Here is a 21676-nt window from a genome sequence, read left to right as displayed (position 1 = left end):
TTTTTAAATTTGTATATGCTTAAATATAGTGCTTTCGTTTCTAAATCAATATTACTTTGTTCTTTATACTTATTGCTATTTTAGTTTTATGGGTAAGGAAGAAACTCGATTTTTAATCACGTCAAAAAGATGTGTTTTAAATTCTTTCACTTAAAACAGAAAACAAAAGCAAGTAATGATTTTTTCTAATAATTATTACTGACCCAGGCAACGCCGGGTATTTTTGCTAGTCATTATATATAATCACGATATATATCCAATATTGATTTTGAAAATATCATGATATTTTCGACATTTATTTTTTCAACTACGGTATTTTTAATATAAAATTTATGTTAATCATAGTAATATTGTTTATTTATTATTAAAAATAACCAAAAAGTTATGTACTATATTTCATGATATATTAATACATCATTAATGTAACAAAGTAATATAATATTCCTTTTTTATTTTATACTCATAAAATTATTAAAAATGTAATAATTTTAATTCATATTAAAAGTGCCTTTATTAACATTGGTCAGAAAAAAAAAGAAAATGTCTTATGACTGTGCACTGACTAATGCATATCTTTTAACAGTGGCTTCCAAAAGTGTTCGTACACCTTGACATTTTGTAGTAAAATCAAAATAATGCAAAAATGAACTCAAATTTGAAGTCCAATTTTTTTTTCACATCATTCCTATGCTATTCTAAATAAAACCTCATAGTGTTGTCAAAATAGTGCTAGATTTTATTTTTGAACTTAGTGAAAAAACGAACAGACAGAGAAATAATACACCACAAAAGTCATCGTACACTGCAATATTTTCGAATAAATTCATGATTAAAATTATCACGTCGTTTTTTTATTATTTTTGCATTGTGTTGACACTGTTAAATCAATTCGCTTTAATTTTTTGTTTTATTCCCTGATATTCTGCTTATTATTTTTAAATGGCTGGTATTCGTAAAAAACAATGAACACCATTCGAAATTTGATTTTTTCCTCACAGTAGCGGTAAATTTATTTGAAATGTCTCTAAATTAATTAATTTATGCCATTCTATAGTAAAGTGCTTGATAAAATACTTTAAAGAAAAGAATCGGATCAAAAACAAGTAGTGATGTGGATCGGGTAAATACCCAGTGGGTAGGTAAATATTTTTTGGTATTTACCCGGGTATTTACCCAAGGCCTGGGTAAATACCCAAAAACTGGGTATTTTACAAAAAAATGCAAAAAGTGAATGAGAATTTTTTTTTTAAATCTAAATATGAAATAATTGGTAAAACTGATACATACATATGTATTACACAGTTTATAATATTTTTTATCGAAAGACTTAATGAAATTATGAAAGAAACATATCACGAACCAAAGAATCTTTCTTTTCAATGCCATAATTGAAGAAGATGTTTGCTTTTTTTTTTTTTTTTTTGTAACCAGTTAAGCTTTTTACTTTTTGTAGAATTGCTTTTTATATGTGAAATTTGGCTATCAACATTGATTAGGCATATCCAACACATTTTATGTGAATATCATATTAGATTGCTGAGTTGTTTCACACAATAATTCTTTAAATATGTGATCAAAATACAAATTTTAGGGAAAAATTTATTGTTTTGTATATAGTTGGTTATACAAGGTGTTTCATTTTAACCTGCAAGACCTTTATTTTTGCAACCGTTAGTCCTAGATGCTTACTTCCAATTGCAAAAATATTCAGATGCAGAGTAAAGATATTGGAAGTTTGAAGCAAAAATAAAAATGAGCCAAAAACTACAAAATTTAACTTTTTATACGGCTCTAGGTCCCCTAACTTATATTTAGAGAAATGATCTGAATTTAAAACTTACTGACACAAAAAAACTCGACATTTGTGCAGTGAAAACTCAAGGAGATATTCCATTTGAAAGTTTTAAGGGACCATGCAGAAGATGAGATTAGAACTTATTACCCTTTCAGAATAATGACAGGTTGGCAAAGTAAAAAACACAAGGTATTACATTTTTCATTTCTACTCAAAAATTCATGCAAATGTTATGCCGTGATACGCAAAACACGCTGCAAAACCTTGAACAATTTGAAAAATCACTGTGCACACATATAATTTTATATAAACACTCATTAACTGCTATATTTTCCCCCAAAAGATGTTACTGACGGCGAGTGTAAAATGGTGTAAGTTACAAAACGCTGCGTTTCATATCTCAGTGAATATTGGTCGTACTAATGTCAAACTTTTTTTGTAATTGTTTTTCAGTAGAGATTATTTCCCTAAATATCAATAAGTCAGAGGATCTGGGGCCCGTGTAAAAAGTAAAAATTTGTATTTTTTTACTCATTTTTATTTTAACTTCAAATTTTCAATATCTTAAGTCTGCATCTGATTTTGAACATTTTTGCAATTGTAAGTATGCATCTAGGACTAACGGTTGCAAAAATAGAGGTCTTGAAGGTTAAAACAAAACACTCTGTATATATACATAGTGGAATACATACAGAAAAGTATTTTAGTTGAATATAAATTTTTGAAATAAATACCCGGGTAAATACCCATTTTGGGTATTTACCCAGGTATATACCCTGGGTATTTACCCCTAAAAATAAATACCCGGGTATTTTACATCACTAAAAACAAGGTAAGAAAAGGTCAACTGGCAAAGTTAACAGAGCGTGATCAGAGATTTACAGTTAAAAAATTTATGAAAAATACACATTTGAGTGCTGCAAAAGTTTCTGTAGATTATAACGAAACATTTTATGTTTAATTTTCACATAAAACTGTTCGCAAAGTTCTCTGATTAGCTGGATTAGATGGGACTTCTTCCCGCAGAAATTTTCTTGTTCATGCGATAAACTGACAGCTTATGCTTTCTATGGCAAAATCAATGATAAATAAGCTCAAAATGTTTTGGAATAACGTCTTACCTAGAGATGAAAATAAATTTAACATTTTTAGTTAAATTGTTGTATAATTGCAAATAGAAGAAAAATGAGGAATTTAATCTTAAGAACTTAGCTGGATCAGTTAATCAGAACGGTGAATGTGCTCTTGTGTGAGGGTGCATATCAGCATTAGGACTTCATAGTTTGAAATTTGATAAAATAATGAATCATGCTGTTTGTTTAAATATTTTAAAAACCAATGTTAAACAATTAGTCCAAAATTTGGTTTTTTTGAAACAACTTTGTTTTTATCAAGATAACGATAAGCCCAAAGTATTCAACGTTTGCTTCTGGTGCCTCAAAAATTGTCCTTAAGCTTAAAAATATCTCCTTAATTGCCAGATTTAAAATTAATGTAACATACTTAGAAAAATCCGATGGCTAGATTACAATAAATACAGCACTGAAACAAAAAGCAAACTGGAAACAGTAAGAGTCGAAGTGTAGTGGAACAATTACTCAGAAATTGTAAAAGAAAAAAAAAAGAAAGAAAAAACAATGAAATCTATTCCCTGACGTTTAAAGCTGTTGTTGACACTGCATGATATTCTACTAAATAATAACTTAGTAAAAAGTTAGATTATTTACTAATTTTTTGATATTTTTTTCAAAATGTACAAAGACTTTTGTGAGATAAGGTTTCTGGCACTTTTTCATTATTTATTTCTTAAAAATCAAGTTTTACTATGTTATTAAAAATTTTCATGTAGTTTTGAAGAAAATAGATCATAGATCTTATAATTACCCATTTCTAAATATTAATTTTAACAAATAGATAGGAGCATATTTCATTGAAAAATCGTAAGTGTACGAAAACTTTTGGGAGCCACTGTAACTGTGTAGTAAAAGTTGCTAACAGAAAAAAAAATAAGTAAAACAGCTAATGCTTAACTCCATTAAAGTTGATAAAAATGTTAAATGAAATGTTAGATATAAATAATGATAGAAACCTTAATTTTAAGTCTACATATAACAATAAAGGAAATTAAAGAGTGATTTGTAAATGCATTTACTATTTTGAAGACTTTAGTTTGTGCTGATTGAAAATATCAGATATACAGTCGAACCTCCATATATCGAACTTCCACATATCGAAATTTTCTATATATCGAAGTCCCAACAAATTTCTATGTTCATTACATAGAAAAATTGTTTCTATATATCGAAAAAATCTCTATATATCGAAATGTTTTTCGAGACATTCATAGATTTTTTTCCCCACTTTTAACTGTTAGCCTCATGAAAAATGAAAATTAGGGGGGAAAATGATGTTCACTAAAGGTTGCTACGAAACTCATAAGGAATCTGGGGTTGAGGGGTGTGTAGATAGGTCGTTGTTTCGTTCTGGAGTTCTTAAATTCCCTCAAGTTTATTTCAAATCTTAGTTTTAACCAGTAGCACTGTAAAATCAATTTCAAGTTATCCCTTTTCTCTGTTGATTATCATTCCTCGCCTTTTTAGCTTCAGTAAAAATCATTCAAGTTAGGTAGAATGATTTTTTACTTTTCCCTTAATTACACTGTCAAAACAAAAATCCCCCTTGTGTTGCGGATCAAGTTGAATTGCCGAAGAATGAAGATGTATGAAAGCGCAAAATTGTGTAATTTCTGTTAATTTTTTAATTGTTAATTTTCATTTAATTCGAGCTCGTATAAATTAGAAATAGGGTTTCATACACAAAAATTAGCTTTAATTTTCATGTTTTAGGAGATTTTTATGATAAAATAAGATCATATCCATATATCGAAATTTCTATATATCGAATTTTTTTCCGGCAATTTGCTACTTCGATATATAGAGGTCCGACTGTATATCAAAATATCATGATATTTTCGAACCCTGCCAAAAGTAGAGTGGAGGAAAGGAGAAAGATGAAATCCTTTAAGTATAGGACAACAATGGGAAATCAAATTAAATTTTCACTCCTCTTAAAGCAATGAAGAATTTTTAATTATCTAAGTACTTAGCTGCTGAACAGCATTAGAAGTCAATAGTTTCAACAAAAAGAGAAGAACTTACTGCTTGGACGATTGTTTTCGGCAGTTGAGTTACGACAGACACTTTCATCAGATTCTGAATCATCCAAATGTTCCCAATTATATTTTATGTGCAGAAACTGAAATTGTTTTTTACGTTTTAATGAAATTGTACTTAGCTGTGACACATAAATTAGGCCAACAATAAATAATACAGCCAAATAACATTCTCATTCTTTACCTTTCGAAGTTCTTTTGTGAATCTTGGCCATTTTTCTGCTTCTTGCTTATGAAGTGTGAGATTCAGGGCTTGAGCAGTGAGCAGTTTTACAACAGTTTCAGAATGAACATTGGAATAAAATTGTTCTTCTGCACTGTAGACGGCATTCTTCAGAGAAGTGCTGAAAAGATTTTTTTTTCAATCAATGTTACAAATTTTAAAACACACATGTTATGATATTTTGCGAGATGACTAGTATAATGTGTACGGTACATAAGCATTTAATATATTTTGGGAAAACAAGAACTCAAATAGAAGACATAGGAGAGCATACATAGCACAGTAAAACTTGCTAAAGCAGTTTTCCAGGGAATTAAGAGAAAAAAAACTTCTTAAATAGGATCTTAAATAGGAAATAAATAATGTTGAAAATACGTTGTTTGGCAGCTTATGAAAAACGTGCACATTTTTTGGTACATTCGACATTTAGTTGAAAAACACATAACACACACAAATAATAATTTTGATATATCATAATTATATTTTAAAATTACAGAAATAACTGAACCTTTTGAACCAGAATGTTTTTTTTTTTAATTACGCCAAACCAGAATGTTGAAGGGCACTCCTTGAAGTCAATCAATAATCCCCAGGAGGGGTTACCGAAAGTCCTCTTTAGACAGGAACTTGGAATGCAGGTTAATAAAAACAAAGACTTGCCTGAATATCTACGGCAACTCGCTCTTGAGATCATCAATGAAATTCCAGCATCTGCTATTCAAATTTATACTGATGGCAGCAGAAATGAACAAAATTATTGTGGTAGCAGCATCCTGATAAAGGCTCCTGATTTTACAAATAAAATTGGAATTAGGAATCCTGATTTCTGCTCTGTGTTCAGATCAGAGCTAATTGCTATTGATGTGGCTCTAAAGCCATCATTCCTGTAACTTCTTCTGGAGACATATGGATCTTATCAGATAGTCGCAGTGCCATACAGCACTTAAGCACCTGGTCAGGAGTTGGTGACAAGACCTGTGTCTCAATCCTTTCTTCTCTTAAAGAGCTTACCCAACAGCACGAGATATTCTTTCAATGGATCCAATCTCACATTGAAATATATGACAATGAAATTGCAGATACTTTAACCAAAGAAGGTGCCTCTGAAGTGGCAATGACAAGTAGTACTGTGACCTTCAGAGATCTGCTCCAAAACAAAAAAACTCAAATCGGCACCTGTGGAAAACCCCTCCAACTCACTCATGGTATACTAGGCAGGCTCCGAGTGATGCTTTTAACATCAAGGTGGACAGAGCTACCTGGGCTGCTATTAGTTGACTTGCACATGGTCATATCAAGAGCCTTTCTTTTGATAAGGGGCATAAATTTTATTTGATGTGTCCCAAATGCAACTTACAGCAGGCCTCTCCAGAACATCTGTTGAACTGCGCCGGCCTTACCAGAGACGACATTTATTCTAGTTCTCTTCTGGTGTTAGACTTTTTGAAGGTTTTTGGACTCGTCGATCTGGTCTAGCCTAGTGGCTAGATCAGGAGGAATAAGACAACAACAACAACAGAAATAACTACCATGTCTTCATTTTTTTTTTCTGTGATGCATTTAAAATTATTTTGAATGTTGCATGCAATCATGGCAACTGAGTTCACTATTAGTAAAATCACCTTTACGAACTTTTAATACTTAATGGAAATTTTCTTCAATTTGTTTCAAGGGTGTTTCTGATACGAAATTTCTGAAAATTTTGGGTTACTGTTTCCGAAAGTTTTGGTCTGGCAACATTCTAAAAGTTAAAAATTATATTAAAAAGAAAAAATAACTTTTGAAATGTTTTTTTCAACAATTTCAATGATTTTTGTATGCATATCTGAAGAGTTTTTACGGGAAAGAAGGGGGGGGGGGGGGGGGGGGGGGGGGGCGGAAATTTCACTGTCTTCAGAAAATTTTAATTGAGTCCACTTGCACCTGATTTGTTTCAAGTGCTTTTTAACCCCCTACACACAAAGGAAGGGGGTTATAAGTTTGACGTATCTGTGTATCTGCTGGTGGCACTCTAGCACATTAATGGATGGACCGATTATTAAAAAGAAGTTTTTGTTCAAAAAGAAAGTTGATCAAGGGTGTTCTCAGCTAGGCTGCATCTTTGAATGACACTAATTAAAAGAAGATACAGGGGTAGAAGTGGTCAACTTGTAATACATAGGACATTTTCCACGAAAAATATAGGACATGTTTTATGAATGATTTTGATGTGAAAAAAAAAACAATACATAGTTTATTTTTTCTAATTTTTTTTGCATCAATTATTATCAATGATTTCAATGAATCATACTGCATACAGTTTAAAAACCCAAATAAAAATGATAATTAGAATGAGTTTCCTGTTCCTGAAAGAATAATGTAATAAGAAAATAAGTTTACTTATGGATCATTATACAAAAAATGTAGGTTTTAGAAGTTGGAATTCATTAAAAAAAAATCTTCAATTTTTTTAAAAGTTACTCTATATTGTTCCTTTTAGGCACCTTTTTACTCTCACGTAGTTAGTCACACTCTTTATTGGTATTTTGTAACTTTCTTTTGTAGTTAAAATTTTGGATGTGAACGGAGGGTAACGGATAGAGTAAATATATATTTTAAATGTTATTTTTAAACTTTTCATTTAAGTAAACATTGCATCTTGCATGAGGAACACCATTTTGAACTGATTAAAATGTCCACATCTTTCTTAAAATGGATTTTTAAAGAAAGTTGTATGCTCCATTTCAGATTGTATATCCTCTATTACATCTATACTGTAACGGAGGATACAAATACTTATGTTTTGCTATGATCATTGTGTTGATTTAGGGTTAACACAACAAGGTATTTAGAATTTACTTTAAAAAAAGTGATTCAATTTTAAGTATAAAAATTTTTTTTCGCACATAAACAGTTCCTTCTTTTTTAACTCAATAATGGAGGATACACAAAGTTAAGGACCTATTTGACTTCAAAGAGAATAATGCTGAAATTCTTTCACACTAAGTTCTTTAGCTTCACTATGAAGACCCAGAGTTGAAAAGAGCGAACTTTGGATTCTAAACCTTTGTAATGAGCCTGCCAGTACTGCCGCTTATAGGAAATTCTATTACTTAATTGAATCCTGAACGGAGGATACAAGAAATACTGTGACAGTGATTCAAAAGATTATGAATGCTATATATTTTTTTATTTTACAACATAATTCTTTTAACCTATTAAAAAAACATCAAATGATTTAAATTTCACTATTAAATCTGTTATATTTTTTTGTATTGAGTAAATAAATGAAAAAGTACATGGGAAGAAATGTGTTGGGACATGTAACGGAGGCATACAAGTATCCCTCCGTTCAGTGAAAAAAACTTTAAAAAAATATTATAACATTATTAATTTGTATTGATCATTTTCAAAATTTGTTATACTTTTCTAAATCTTATAAAAAAGTGCTTAAAAATAAATATTTTTGAATCCAACCACCCTGGACCAAAAAAAGCGCGTTTTTTTTAGAATGACCCTTATATACAAAAGATATTTTAAAACAAATTTAAACAATTTGTGAAATCTATTTACATTTAATATAACTATTTACAATCATTGATTATTTATATTTTGGAAAAGCTTTTGCCTAACATTTTTCTGCATTTCATCTTTTGCCAAGTACATCAAATCCCCATTCTTCAAAAATTTATATTAATCTTTTTTTTCCGCATAATTACCTTCACTTAAATATTTTAAATAGATTTTTTTTTTTGTATTAATAATGGCTGAATCTTCACCACATTTTGTTGTTAGTGAAGATTCATTAACAAAGTGCTTTATCAAAAGTTTGGAGAGCTTGTCATAAAATATGGATAACTGAAGCTTTATCTTAAAACAATTTTTAAATTTTGTCAAAAATACTCTACACATACAACAAAATTTAAACAGATGGGTGCCGGTAGACATTAATTTTTTTTAAAAAATACTTATGTATCTTGTTTTTAAGCAGTCTTGAATTATATTTTGTTAACTTGTGAGATAAAGTGCAAATCAAGTAACCTAAAGGCTTTTCAATAGTCATTTTCTATAAATCTTTATAACAAACTATGGGAATATAGGAAATATAGGACAATTTTCAAAAATATAGGAAATACAGGACACTTTTGTTGCTTTTTTTGAAAATATAGGAAATACAGTACAACCTCAATATCTCGAATCTCTCGGGACGGAAATTTTTTTTCAGATATCGAGTTTTCGAGTTATCAAGGTTTTTAAAAAATTACACTACTAACTCTCACATTTACACACACGTACGCTATATGCATTTATATATGTACTACTGGACCACATCGAATTACGATCAATAAAGTAGTCTTCAATATTTCACTAGATTTGAAATTTTCCAATTGTCGAAAGTGCACAGGATGAGGTTTTGAAATGAATAAAAATTTCAACTTAGTTTTTTCACCTAAAAATTTAAAAATTCTAATTTTATCTTTAACCAGTAACCTAACATTCAAAAAGTTCTCAGCAGCCATTTTGTGGGAGCTAAAAAAGCTGAATGAAGAAAACGAGGAACGCATTTTCCGTTTTCGCTTGCAAACTGACGGAGGAAAAATCAAACCCTTTTCCTCAAAATGGACAACATGTTCAAGAGAAATGCACAAAGAGTCTAAATTCTGGGGAAAACACTGCACCCTCTTCAGGCCAACACTCCCCTATTATCTTGCACCAATCCCCTATTCACAAATTTCCAAGAAAAGGGATGAAAAACATTAAGCAATTGTTCCTGGAACTGGTTTTACTACAAAAATTGCCGAAGCAAAACGACAATTGAAACTTGCTTCTGTGCAAAAAATTTCGACATATCAAGGGTTTTGAAAAATAAATTTCGAGATAACTATGGAAAATACATAGGGGTTTTTATAGAAAATGCTGGGGAAAATTTTTGTTTCGAGACATCAAGGGTTTCGAGATAAGGAGGTTCGAGATATCAAGGTTTGACTGTTTAGGATATATAGGACTACTTCTACCCCTGAAGTTATTAAATATAAACCTCTAAAAGGATTTTTCAAATTTTTGCAGTGGAAACATATTTAAAAATTTAGCATCAAAATAAAAAGAAATTTTTTCTGCATCTGATAGAATATGTTTCGAGCTTTCATGTTTTATAGAATTCAAATTATAATGTTTTTTACTTCCTTTTTCAAAAAAGGAAGTATTGCATTCTCGAAAAAATTTTCACTCAAAATTCGGCCGTAATTTCCATTTTGCTCACCACTGAATTAATGTTGAGTTTTTTTTTCAACCCAAACACACGCGGATAAGTGCCTAAGAATATATAGACACCCGAAATATCCATTTTGACATTCCCCGATTAATTACAATGACTTTTCTCGTGACGTCCGTATGTAAGTATGTATGTATGCGCGTATGTATGTTGCATAACTCAAGAACGATATGTCCTAGAAAGTTGAAATTTGGTACGTAGACTCCCAGTGAGGTCTAGTTGTGCACCTCCCTTTTTGGTTGCATTCGGATGTTCCAAAAGGGTTTCACACCTTTTTGGGGGGAAATCGCTGTTAATTTTGATGCAAACCAAACTCAAGTGGTGTTATAATTTGGCAGACACTTGGCAATGTATCACCAGTCTTTTGGTCGCCAAGTTTTTTCGCCAACTTGGTGACAAATTTTGCGACTTAGAGAGTTAACTATTGAATCACATTAAATTTTCCAATAATGGGGAAATAACATTAAATTGGTGTTAAAGGAAGTCATGTGATTCACACATCAGCTCGTTGAAAGCAGATTTTAAATATGGTTAAGCCTTTATTCACCTGATTGGTAATCAAATTCATTGTTGGTCGACAAAGAAAGAAAACTCAATGATTTAAAAATGTTTATGTGTTATCAGCTTATATTTGTTAACAAATAAAGTACTTGTGATTGATATTTAATAAAAAAGACTTTTAAAAGCATCTTCATATTTCCCTCTTGATTCTACATTAGCGACTCGGTCGGGGTTTTTTTAAATTTTAGTTACTTGTTTTCAATAAATATACCTTTTTGGGAGTTCAGTAAATGTAATGTTATTCTTGTTTGAGGATGTGGAAAAAAAAAATTGTATGGTAAAACTCAACAACCCCCCCCCCCAAAAAAACACCCCATACCACTAACAGAAAGAAATTAAATTTAAAATTTCAAGATTTCAAGTAGAGAAGTCGTCAAGCATGAGCACTAGGGACATTAACAGACATTAATGTAATTGGCACAAGTTTGCAATGAAAGTTACATACACAACGCATTTTGAAATTACAACTGAGCAATGCAAGCAAAATTGCTTTTCCCTTTTTTCCTTAAACTAAATAGAAGGGGGCAAAGATACTCACGGCTCCAAGACATATGCAGTTTTCATTGCATATTTGCACCAAGCAACAGAGCTCAGAGCCAGAGGTGTGGTTTTGACCCCCTCCCCTTTTAGTAACCAAAAATAAGACTTTTTTCAAAAAATCCACTCCAAACCCTCCCCCCCCCCATTTGCAGCCAAATATTACACCAATGATTTCTCCAATACCAGAAATTGGATGTGTCCTCAGAAATAACATTAGATTTGTAAATAGTCACTGTGAAGTTAACTACTTGGATTCATTTGCAGGGGTACATCAAAAGGGGGGGGAGAGGGGATTGAGTAATAATAGCAGATGATACAAGTTTCACTGGAGTACTCATGTGAAATTACATGAAGTTTAATAGATCAATAGATGATTTTCCTATAGACACACACATTATTCATTACTTTTTGTTTTCTTACAAGTTGGTAAAATGTCTTTTGCACATGTATATTCCTTGAAAAATACCTTTAAACATTTTTATTTTATGGAGAAAAAATTATTTAAATACTCACTGAAATTTAAAACCATGGTCATTTAACTCCAAATTGTAAGTTGTAATATCTTTGACATTAATTGTAATGTACAGCTGATTGGGTGTATCCCACCATGAAATTAATGGCCTGAAAGTAGAAGTCAACACAACAGTTAAACACTATTTTAGTTTCCCCAAGCAAATAAATAAATAAACATATAAATACATGATTATAAATACCTTCTTGGTATTAACTTCGGGCAACGGTTTAGTATTTTCAATATGTAGGGGTGCTTTGATTGGAATGGTGCAGAGCATTTCTTATCTCTACTTTCAGAGACACTGCTACAATTTCGTGCATGTGAGTGAGATTCATGTTCATCTTTTTCTTCAGTTATTACGGCCTGAGACTTGGCTTGAGACTCCCTTTCTTGAATAGCTTCTGTTACTGCATCTTTAGCACTGGAGTATTTATGACCCTCAAGAAGAAGTTTGGATAAGACACAGCAAAAAAGAGCTTCACAGTCCTTATCCTCAGGATCCCTGTCATCGCTGGATTCTGCATAGCCTGGAGGTTCCTCTTCTAAAGGTTGTGTTTGTGTTTCTGGGGGGAGTTCAGCAGGAAGCACTGTCTCAACTTGTTCAGCAAGCCCAGCTTGGACAAGACATTGTGAAAGGGATTTTGCACCATCCCAAATATCTACAATGTAGTGATTACCACCACTACTATAGCTGGAATCTTTTTTGTACGCCTATCAATAAGGGGAAAAAAACTCTAATTAGGCCTAAAATAAGAGATTTAAAATATCTATGCAAGCATGCCCTTTTCCATTTAAACATTCAATATTGCTTCCAGAGTTAAATTTCACCCACAGTAATGCAAATGATTAAAAATAATTTCTTCATCTTCCTCATATCAGAATATAAATAAATTTAGAAGAAATGTTAATATCGAAAGCAAAATAAAAAATTGGTTTTTAATAAAGATATGGTTGACATAAAATTTTGGGCTTTAAAATATGAAAATATACTTCTATGACATTCCATATTTTACAACACTGTTCAACGTCATTATTTCATTATTTGTTAACAAAATACTTTTCTTTAACAAATGATTCAGAATAAAATTATATTAAACACATTTATATGAATACTGTGAATACTGCAGTAAAAAAATCAGAAATATTTCAAAAATAACTTTGCCTTGTTTATCGGGGGAAAAAAACACCACTTGGTTGAAAACTCACTGCCCGCAAAGTAACTAATGCATTTTAAGGGGACAGGACGTTGTGAGTTTTAAGTTGTCTAGCAGATAGATCAACTGTCTTCCAAGAGGATCCAAGCTTAAAACCCGGCTTGGGCATGGGAATAAACCCTCCACTTCTCTAGTGCTATATGGCAATTGTAAGGCTTTGTGCTGCTGGTGGAGATAAGAATATTGTAATCTGTCTGCTGTGGTTCAGTGGTTAGAGCAAGTGGTTGTTTACAAATAGTAATTAACAATTGAATGCTACTCAGAAAAAAGTTTTAACTTAATGTAAATATTATAAATTAAAATTTTTTAAAAAATGTCAAAACAGATTTGATGTGTAGATAAGAAAGGCAAAAGGCAAAATTACTCATTAAAACCATAAAAAAATAATCACTTCAAACTTAAAATCTAACACATAATATAATGTTATATTTCTTACCATCAGTGTCAGAATTTTCATATCGCCCTCATTATCTCTAGTTAAATCTGTCAAATAATCAATACTTTTTTCTGACCATCCACCATGAGTTGCACTCACATCACGGAGTTCACATTCAATTGCTTGGAATGGCAGAAGCAACAATTCAGGTCCAATTACATAAATGTCTTTCTTCAAGGCAACTCCATTGTCACCAAAGTCAATGTAAAATAGATCTACATTTTCACTTTCAGATGTAACATCTGTTATCAATGCCCGATAAAATCTGGAAAAAAGTGAGTAAAAATAAAATGAGACAAATTTAGAGGAATTAAAGCGGCAAAAATACAGCTTAAATTTGGGATAATGTTTAAATAAAAAGAGCAAGACATTCAGAACACTTTAATGAAGGATAATAATAATAATCAAAGGTAGAAACACTACACCAATAGAATAATTACTTAAACTAATAGGTATACATATGTATTACTGTAGTAGGTGCTTGGAATTTAGTCCTACTGTACAAAAAGGAAACTTATTTCTGTTAAGTTGCTAAGTGTAAAAAATTGTGGCACACAAAATTACCAAATCAAAGTAAAAAAAAACCATCCCAACAGTTTCTGAAATAAACTAGAAAATCCCCTGACATTAAAAAAAAATCCAATTTTATATTCTATAAACTTTTCAAAGCACTACTTCAGTAATAGATACTAAGAGGAAAAGGAATTTCTCTAAAGAGTATAGCAGGGTCACCGGGAGCCAAGGCAGTACCCCTTGTCACTGACTATGGTCGCCAGGCCCCTCTCCTCCGATAAAACTTTTAAAATGAACACTACTTGGACTTCAACCTGGGCTCCAAGGGCCAGACTCCTAATTTCTGACTGGGCTGACATGGCCTCTCGTCGGCCCTGGAGTGTAGATAAAAGTTGTATAAAGAGATAGAAGAAAAATATACAAAATCTACTTGAAAAGTTCTCAGCTGTATACTGTCGTGGGCAGGTAAATGGCAGCATCTGCAGAAATCAGTTTTCCAGATATTTGAAGAAAAAAGTTTTGGATTCAATACTAACAATAGGGGAAATTTTAGAATGAAGACATTTTATGGCTCTTTATTTTTAGCGGAAACCAAATAAACAAGTTTGTACAATAAAGTTAATATGTAATAGATGACAAAAGTGCAAAAAATGGAAAACGAAAAAAGCGCAGTTACTGCTCTTTACCTGCTGATGGCAGTATACACAAGTGTTGTTCTTATATTTATAAAAGGTTTAATGCAAAAGAGTGATTTTTCTCCAAAAATAAAGAAGACATGTCAAAAAACCTGTCAGTTCTCTATGGCCAAATGTAACTATCACATACAGTGAAAAAGATTGATACAAACAGGGACACCCTGAACTCAGTTTTTGGAAAGAGCAAATTTTCAATTTGTAAAATGAAGTCGAAGGTTTTAAACTCAAAGGCTCAGAGTTGGTAATTTACCCTTAAAGTCTATAATTCTGCCAATGTTTGCAAAGTCAGAATTAGACATATTTTGAAATAGAGGAGTCAAAGTCGAAAATTTTAAAATTCCAAGAATCGGTCAGTCATTTTCCCTCTGTGTCTAAATTGACGCTACAGAGTCGGACATACATCGATTCTGCCTCAGCCCTGGCTATAGGGCGGTAACTTACTAAATACAGAGTCAGAGTCAGTCTAATTTTGCAATACAGGAGTCAGAGTTGATGACCCTAAAATTCTAGGAGTCTGAGCCGGGAGTTGGTCATCAATAGCTGTTTCCAACTTAGTTTAACGCAAATCTGTCTTTATGTTTGGGATCTATATTGCCTTTCAGTCTCCCTGTAGGGGAGTTCAAAAAGTTCTCCCAGTTCAAAATTGAATGGAAAATTGCTCAAATCAAAAAGATATTTTCTATACACCTTCTTCATCAAAAGCTTTTTCCAACAAAGTTTATTTGAAGCAAATTCGCCTCTAAGTTCGGGATTTATGTTGGCTTAACATTAGCACCCCAGTAGGTGCTAATGTTAAGTTTTTTTGAACTGTTCAAAAATCAACAAAAAATTGCTCAAATCAAAAAATCAAAAAGTGAACTATGGAAATGAGGTGTCTTTGCCGAGATCTTTTGAACTACAAAAGTTTTTTCTAATATCGGACAATTCACTCAAAAGGTATTGAGGGGGGGAGGGGGCACAGATTGACAGCCACATTTTCCAGATTTCAAACCCCCACTTTCCGATTTTTAATCTTATGATATTTATCTAATCATTTTATTCATTTTTGTTTTGGGGATGTTTTAAAAATGCATTAAGCCTTCTTTAATGCTCTTTCACTTTTACTGGGAAAGTAGCCTAAAAATCAACTTTTTCACAATGTCTACTTCAAACAATGATGACTCCTACACAATTGTTTAGAGATGCGCTGATGAACTCTGAGTGCTTTCTATATGTTACCTAGTCTTCAATCGCCAACACTTTAGTTTCAAATGCAACCACAAACCTTGTAATGGAGTTTGTTTCCAGTTAACCCCCATGTGTTCTTTTACTTCAACTGCCACTATTTTTTTCTAAAGAACCTTTACTGCTGTTCAGTTCTGGACTCTTTTTTTTTTTTTTTTTTGTCATGGAGCAGTTCAAAGCTAAATCAGGTTCTATTCTTACTTTCTATTTATTTATTTATAAAACATGATCTGGGTCCAACAAATCCAGGGAACCAGGTTGCTTGGGCAAGTAAGAAAAAAAGCCCTTGGTAACTAGTTCTTTCAGAGACCATGTTATACAAAATTCTTCTACTCACTCTTACAAAATATTTGTCTAGTGCCTAAAGTTTTTTTTTTTTTTTTTGGCTCCTAGATTTAATATTTTTTTTTCAACCTCTAAACATGATGCATTAGAATATTAGCTGAGTCGGTGTAGAAACTACAAACATGCTACTTGCTAGCAACCTGGATTGAGAAAACAAATATGAAGATGTAACAAAGCCACTTTCACTATTTCAAATAGAGGGAGCTGGGGAGTAGTAAATAGAGAAGTACAGTGAAGGGTGTGGTGAGCAAGACGCTCAAAATGATGGTAGTGTTTTGTCTTATGATTGTTATGGGTAAGTGTCCAATAAAAACATGTTTTAATCTAAAACTCTTCTCTTACAGAGGATTATCTTACAAAGACAAATTAATTTTCTGAACTGGCACTTCCTCCAGCCTGTGGAACATTATAAGAATTTGGATGCACATTGTAAACTCCTAGAACGTTTAAATTTGAAGGAAATTCATATTCCATTCAAGTTTGAGTACTACGGCAAAAACCAAAATGTAAAACATTAAAGGAGATTTCTCTCTACTCTTTAAACTAGCATTGAAAAGTGTTAGTTTCTTTGTCTGGTTGCAACTCCCAGATAAATCAATTGCACCAAGTCTGAAAATTTGGCACACAAGTAGCCTAAAAGACTGAAATTCGTACCTTGAAGTCGGAGTTTTAGTATTTAATCTAGAAATATTTTCGTGTAATATATATTTTTCATCCCTGTATTGGACAGATTTCTGTGTACTTATAGACATACTACTGTTTCTAAAACCTAAGAAAAAAGTCCATGCATCATCATTTAGTAAAAATAATTCCCATTAAAATACCAAGATGGAAAATTTGAGCAGATTAAATGTTTTTGTGGGGATCTTACACTTAACTAACTTCTTTTTAGGTTTACTAAGCTCACCATTACAACTTTTATATAGGAAAAAGAAGAAGAAATTGAAGGTGACACTAACAGCTAAGAATATCAATAAAATGTAAAAAATATTAAGGTAAAAAATATCAGAAAATAATTAATACTTAAAAGCGAAATAAAATTTACTTGTGATAAATTAATAACAAATTAAACTTACTTGTTGTCTTCATGAAATGGAGCAATACAATACATGCCTAAATGGAAGTTTTTACACTTGAGATACTTGTTCTTTCCTACACCATCATTAATTTTCATAATTAGGTCATCCAAGCTAGGCAAATGCAATCAATGAATGCCATTAAAACTGAGTTAGTTACAAGCAGAAAATAAATAGAAACCAATATAACATTGTACACTAGCCAGAAATACTGCTTTTTGTATTGCCATTTTTCTAAATTAGATCACAGACAAGAAAATAAACTTTTCAATCTTACAATTTAAAACAACATACAACTAAAAACACAGTAACTAGAAAACAGTTCATAAAATATTTTTAAAAACAAGTAAGGTACATATTCAGCACCAAAAAGATGGTACAGAGTTAATGGGAATCAAGTTATATGTAAGCCATACAGTTGTGCATTTTGCCATCCAGGAGGGGATGAATCTTTGATGTGATCCGAATGTGAAAAGGTTTAATCAGGACATTCAAGGCAGTGAGAAGCATAGGGGTGTCAATGGAATCCTTCATGTTTTAAGCAAAACTAGTTCAAAGTTCAGATCTTAGGTAAGCTTTCACTGAAATATTTTTCTAAATCATGTTGTATAGCAACACCCATCAGAGCTACGAGTACTTTCTCTTGTCCAAAAACTGAGGAGAGGTTTTTGTACCATTTGTACTGACTAACTCCAAATTTTTAATTTTGGCACTTACATCCCTTTGCTTCTCATTCTCACTGCCTCATTGTTCAGAAATAAAATCTGATAGCGTGATACAGGAATAAACAGCTGATAGTAAAATAGCTAACTTAAGGTTTCTTTTTTAATGCTAAATATTTTTGAAGGTATTGATTTTATCCATTAATTTTTGCAGGAAATACTCTCAAGTAACATTCTTTGGTCAGTGCAAACATGTTTTCTCTGTTGTAAGCTTAAAACTTTAAGTAGTTTTAAGGACTATATTGCATTTTTAAGTACTTTTGGAGACTTTGAGTTGGCAAAAGAAAAATCAAGGACCAACACTGGAATTTTTAAATCCTTCATACTGATGCATTATCCATACATTTTCTTTAATACAAAAAAGGGGTAAAAATATGTGTTCTAGTAGTATACAGAGTGCAATTAATAATTGTTTTACCATATGGGAATGCCTACCAGTCAGTGAATTTCTTTCTTTGAACGTATAATTGATGAGGTGAGATCACACTAGACACGTAAACTTCCTCTTCCACATTACACTCCAAGAAAGCATAATTTATTGGAGGTTGCTCCATGGACGTATCTTCAGTTCTGCGAAATTCATCTGAAATATAATTGTGTTTGATGGTCATTACATGTATCAATAATGCATACATATTTAGATATATACAAAAAAAAATTTTATCCTTTCACAGTAATTTTGCTTGAGCCCCTAGTTGTGAAAATTAAACAAGTTAAAAGAAACCATTTGTTAAATTTTGTGAAACTTGGTTTTGAAAAAAAAAAAAAAGTCACTAATACTTTCAATAAAAAGAAAAACTTTAAGTGAATTTAATCAAATGCGCTCACAAAATAGAATTATTTTAACAATGCCACAATGCCTATCACTAGATACTATTTTTGAACTTTAGAATTTAGTGAAGGGTACATTTTTAGAGTTTGAAATGCAGTGAAGGGTCTTATTTCGTATAGCTCATGCACAATTATTTTTTTGAAATCTAATGAAAGTACTAAATTGCTTAATTTTGCAAGATTACAGCAAATTAAGCGTATTCATGGCTATAATCCATAAGTATATCCATATTACACATATGGGTTTACAACATGTTACATTATTTAAAAACAATTAATTTGAAACACCATAGTATTTACAAAATTAAATTCTTACAGAACTGATGTTTTTTTAGGGGAGAGGGAGAATAATTTCTGTATGAACAAAGGGGGGTGCAGGTGCAAAAAATTTTGAGATAAATGCTCTACTGTGCTGAAAACATATTTGCAGTATAGCACATTAAAATATACTTACTGATTACTTTAGGGACAGAGACTTTTCCTTCACATGCTGAAAGTAACAAGTTCAGATGGTTTCTATTTTCTTTAGCAAAGCCATTTTCAACCAGAGCTTTGTTAATCTTTTGGACATTCAAATATTCATTAAGAAAGCTGAGCTTCGTTCTCAGTGCAATAGGATGCAACCACAGAACTTCTCCAATGCAAAGCATAATCTGGAAGATATAAAAAGACATTACACACTGTTTAAAATATTTAAAGAAATAAGTTCTATGTAAAGGATGGTATAATCGGGTATACTTTTAGAAAAAATAAAACATAGAATGGGATTGTTTCCAACATTTTAAAAGTATTTTATTCTGAAAGAACATGCTTAAAAACATAGGATTTACCATTTTTTAAATAATTTGTTTAAGTTTAATATTTTTAAAAAATACTTAAAATGATGTGCTTTCATTGAATACATTTCTTGTAAATTGTTTCATGCATTTTTAAATTATGCATTATTATTAAATTATGTAATTGTTAATTGCATTGTTTAATTCATTCATCACAAATGATGAAATGCCATTCTGTGTTGCCATTCACAGAGCAAAATATGTAATTTGCATCTTTACTCACGTGTATTGGCAACGATATGGTTGATAGCAAGCGTAGAGCAAAATTTTAATTCATTTCTTGATTACCATAGTGTGGAGACCGATAGAAAGATGCAGCAAAGTGCATCATTTGTGTTGTCATCAAGACCACGCCTTGTTTGAAAAATCGGATATTTAAAAACATTAATTAAAAAATAACTGTTGGGAAAATGAAAGAATTTTCTGGGTCCATGTAATTGTTTTTCCTTATTCTATCAACATCAGTGACTAAAAGCACTACTTTTGACTGAAGGAAACAACCCCATTAAAATGCGAACTGTCTGTAATGAACATGTTAAAACTGATGAATATAATTATTGCATAAGAAACACTATAATATACTATAAGTATACTGTAGCTTATTTTTGTGTATTTTTCTTCATTTGCACAAGAAAAGTAAACCTTTGCAACCTGTATATGATAGACTATAACAGTAGGTAGTAAAGGAGAGAGGCAAAAAATTTGATCACGTACAATCTGAATGGAACTGCTTCTGCGGGATATTGAACAATAGTAAGCAGGAGGGGCGGTAGCCCCTTATTGTAGTACAAAGATTTAGCTTGTAAATTATTTCTGTTAAAGTTTGGTTTAATTTTCAAACTATTAAGGTGTTGGGTTATATGAAAATGTCTGGAAAATACAATTTTATCTGGATTGTGTGTAGGAATGCTGTGTATTATGAATTTATTTGTATACAAATATTTAACATTATGTGTCCATAAGCATAATTTGAAAAATATGGAAATATTTAAATTTTGTCCATGATGCTGAGATTGACAAGTGAGTTCTTGCTGCTGAAAATGAGCTGTTAGCAAGTTTAATGGAAAAAGTGGGGGAACATTGAACGGACAGTAAATCAGATCGTACTGTACTATTTTTTAAATAAATTCTCCAGTATAATGCAAAATCATATATTAAAATCTATTATCTTACTTTGCCATATATTTCTTTTCCCAGAATCAATTTTGAAACAAAATGATTTGCTTGAGGATTCCAATCAGGGCAAGAGTCAAGTGTGAGGACATTACATAAATACACTTCCACCACAACTGGCGAAGGTAGTTCTAAGTTATCCGGAAGAGCATATAATGTCACATTTGTACACAATTTAACCCAACCTTCGTCAATGAATAACAGTTTAATTTTTCTTTGGTCAAACTTGAGAGTTTGAATTTCTAAAACCTGAAATGAAAGCAAAAATGAATTATAAGCACAAAACATTAACATTTTCCACTGCAATAAATGCAAAAAATCCAGGATATGATACAAAAAGAAAATGACATAGAGTGCAACTATTCAACATCCGTCTATCATAGTGAAAATAACTTTGCAAAATATTGTAAGAAATTGTGCTCATTTAATAAAACAACTATGTTTTAAAACCATATATACATATCCAAATTAACTTCCAAAATAGTGTCCAGAAACTTAGAAAGGTAGCTCAGATTTTAACCTCGCTTAGTATTAAACTTACACTTTGCTAACCTA

The 21676-nt window shown here is 31.4% G+C and overlaps 1 protein-coding gene across 1 annotated transcript in view; it reads right to left on the bottom strand.

Moving 5' to 3' along the window:
- LOC129224963 (putative ATP-dependent RNA helicase TDRD12) overlaps positions 1 to 21676 on the bottom strand; it is an 82453-nt gene that overhangs the window by 5765 nt on the left and 55012 nt on the right. The window contains exons 16-24 of the mRNA XM_054859510.1: positions 21122 to 21370; positions 19567 to 19765; positions 18717 to 18864; positions 17560 to 17673; positions 13707 to 13971; positions 12256 to 12767; positions 12056 to 12163; positions 5152 to 5311; positions 4954 to 5050 (exon numbers count right to left, since the gene is read on the bottom strand). Coding sequence (XP_054715485.1) covers positions 4954 to 5050; positions 5152 to 5311; positions 12056 to 12163; positions 12256 to 12767; positions 13707 to 13971; positions 17560 to 17673; positions 18717 to 18864; positions 19567 to 19765; positions 21122 to 21370 — 1852 coding nt within the window. The remainder of the gene's footprint in view (positions 1 to 4953; positions 5051 to 5151; positions 5312 to 12055; positions 12164 to 12255; positions 12768 to 13706; positions 13972 to 17559; positions 17674 to 18716; positions 18865 to 19566; positions 19766 to 21121; positions 21371 to 21676) is intronic.

Source organism: Uloborus diversus, chromosome 6, assembly GCF_026930045.1.
Source record: "Uloborus diversus isolate 005 chromosome 6, Udiv.v.3.1, whole genome shotgun sequence".
Lineage (NCBI taxonomy): Eukaryota > Metazoa > Arthropoda > Arachnida > Araneae > Uloboridae > Uloborus > Uloborus diversus.
The sequence above is the reverse complement of the archived record's forward strand: the minus strand, read 5'-3'. Positions and strand labels throughout refer to the sequence as shown.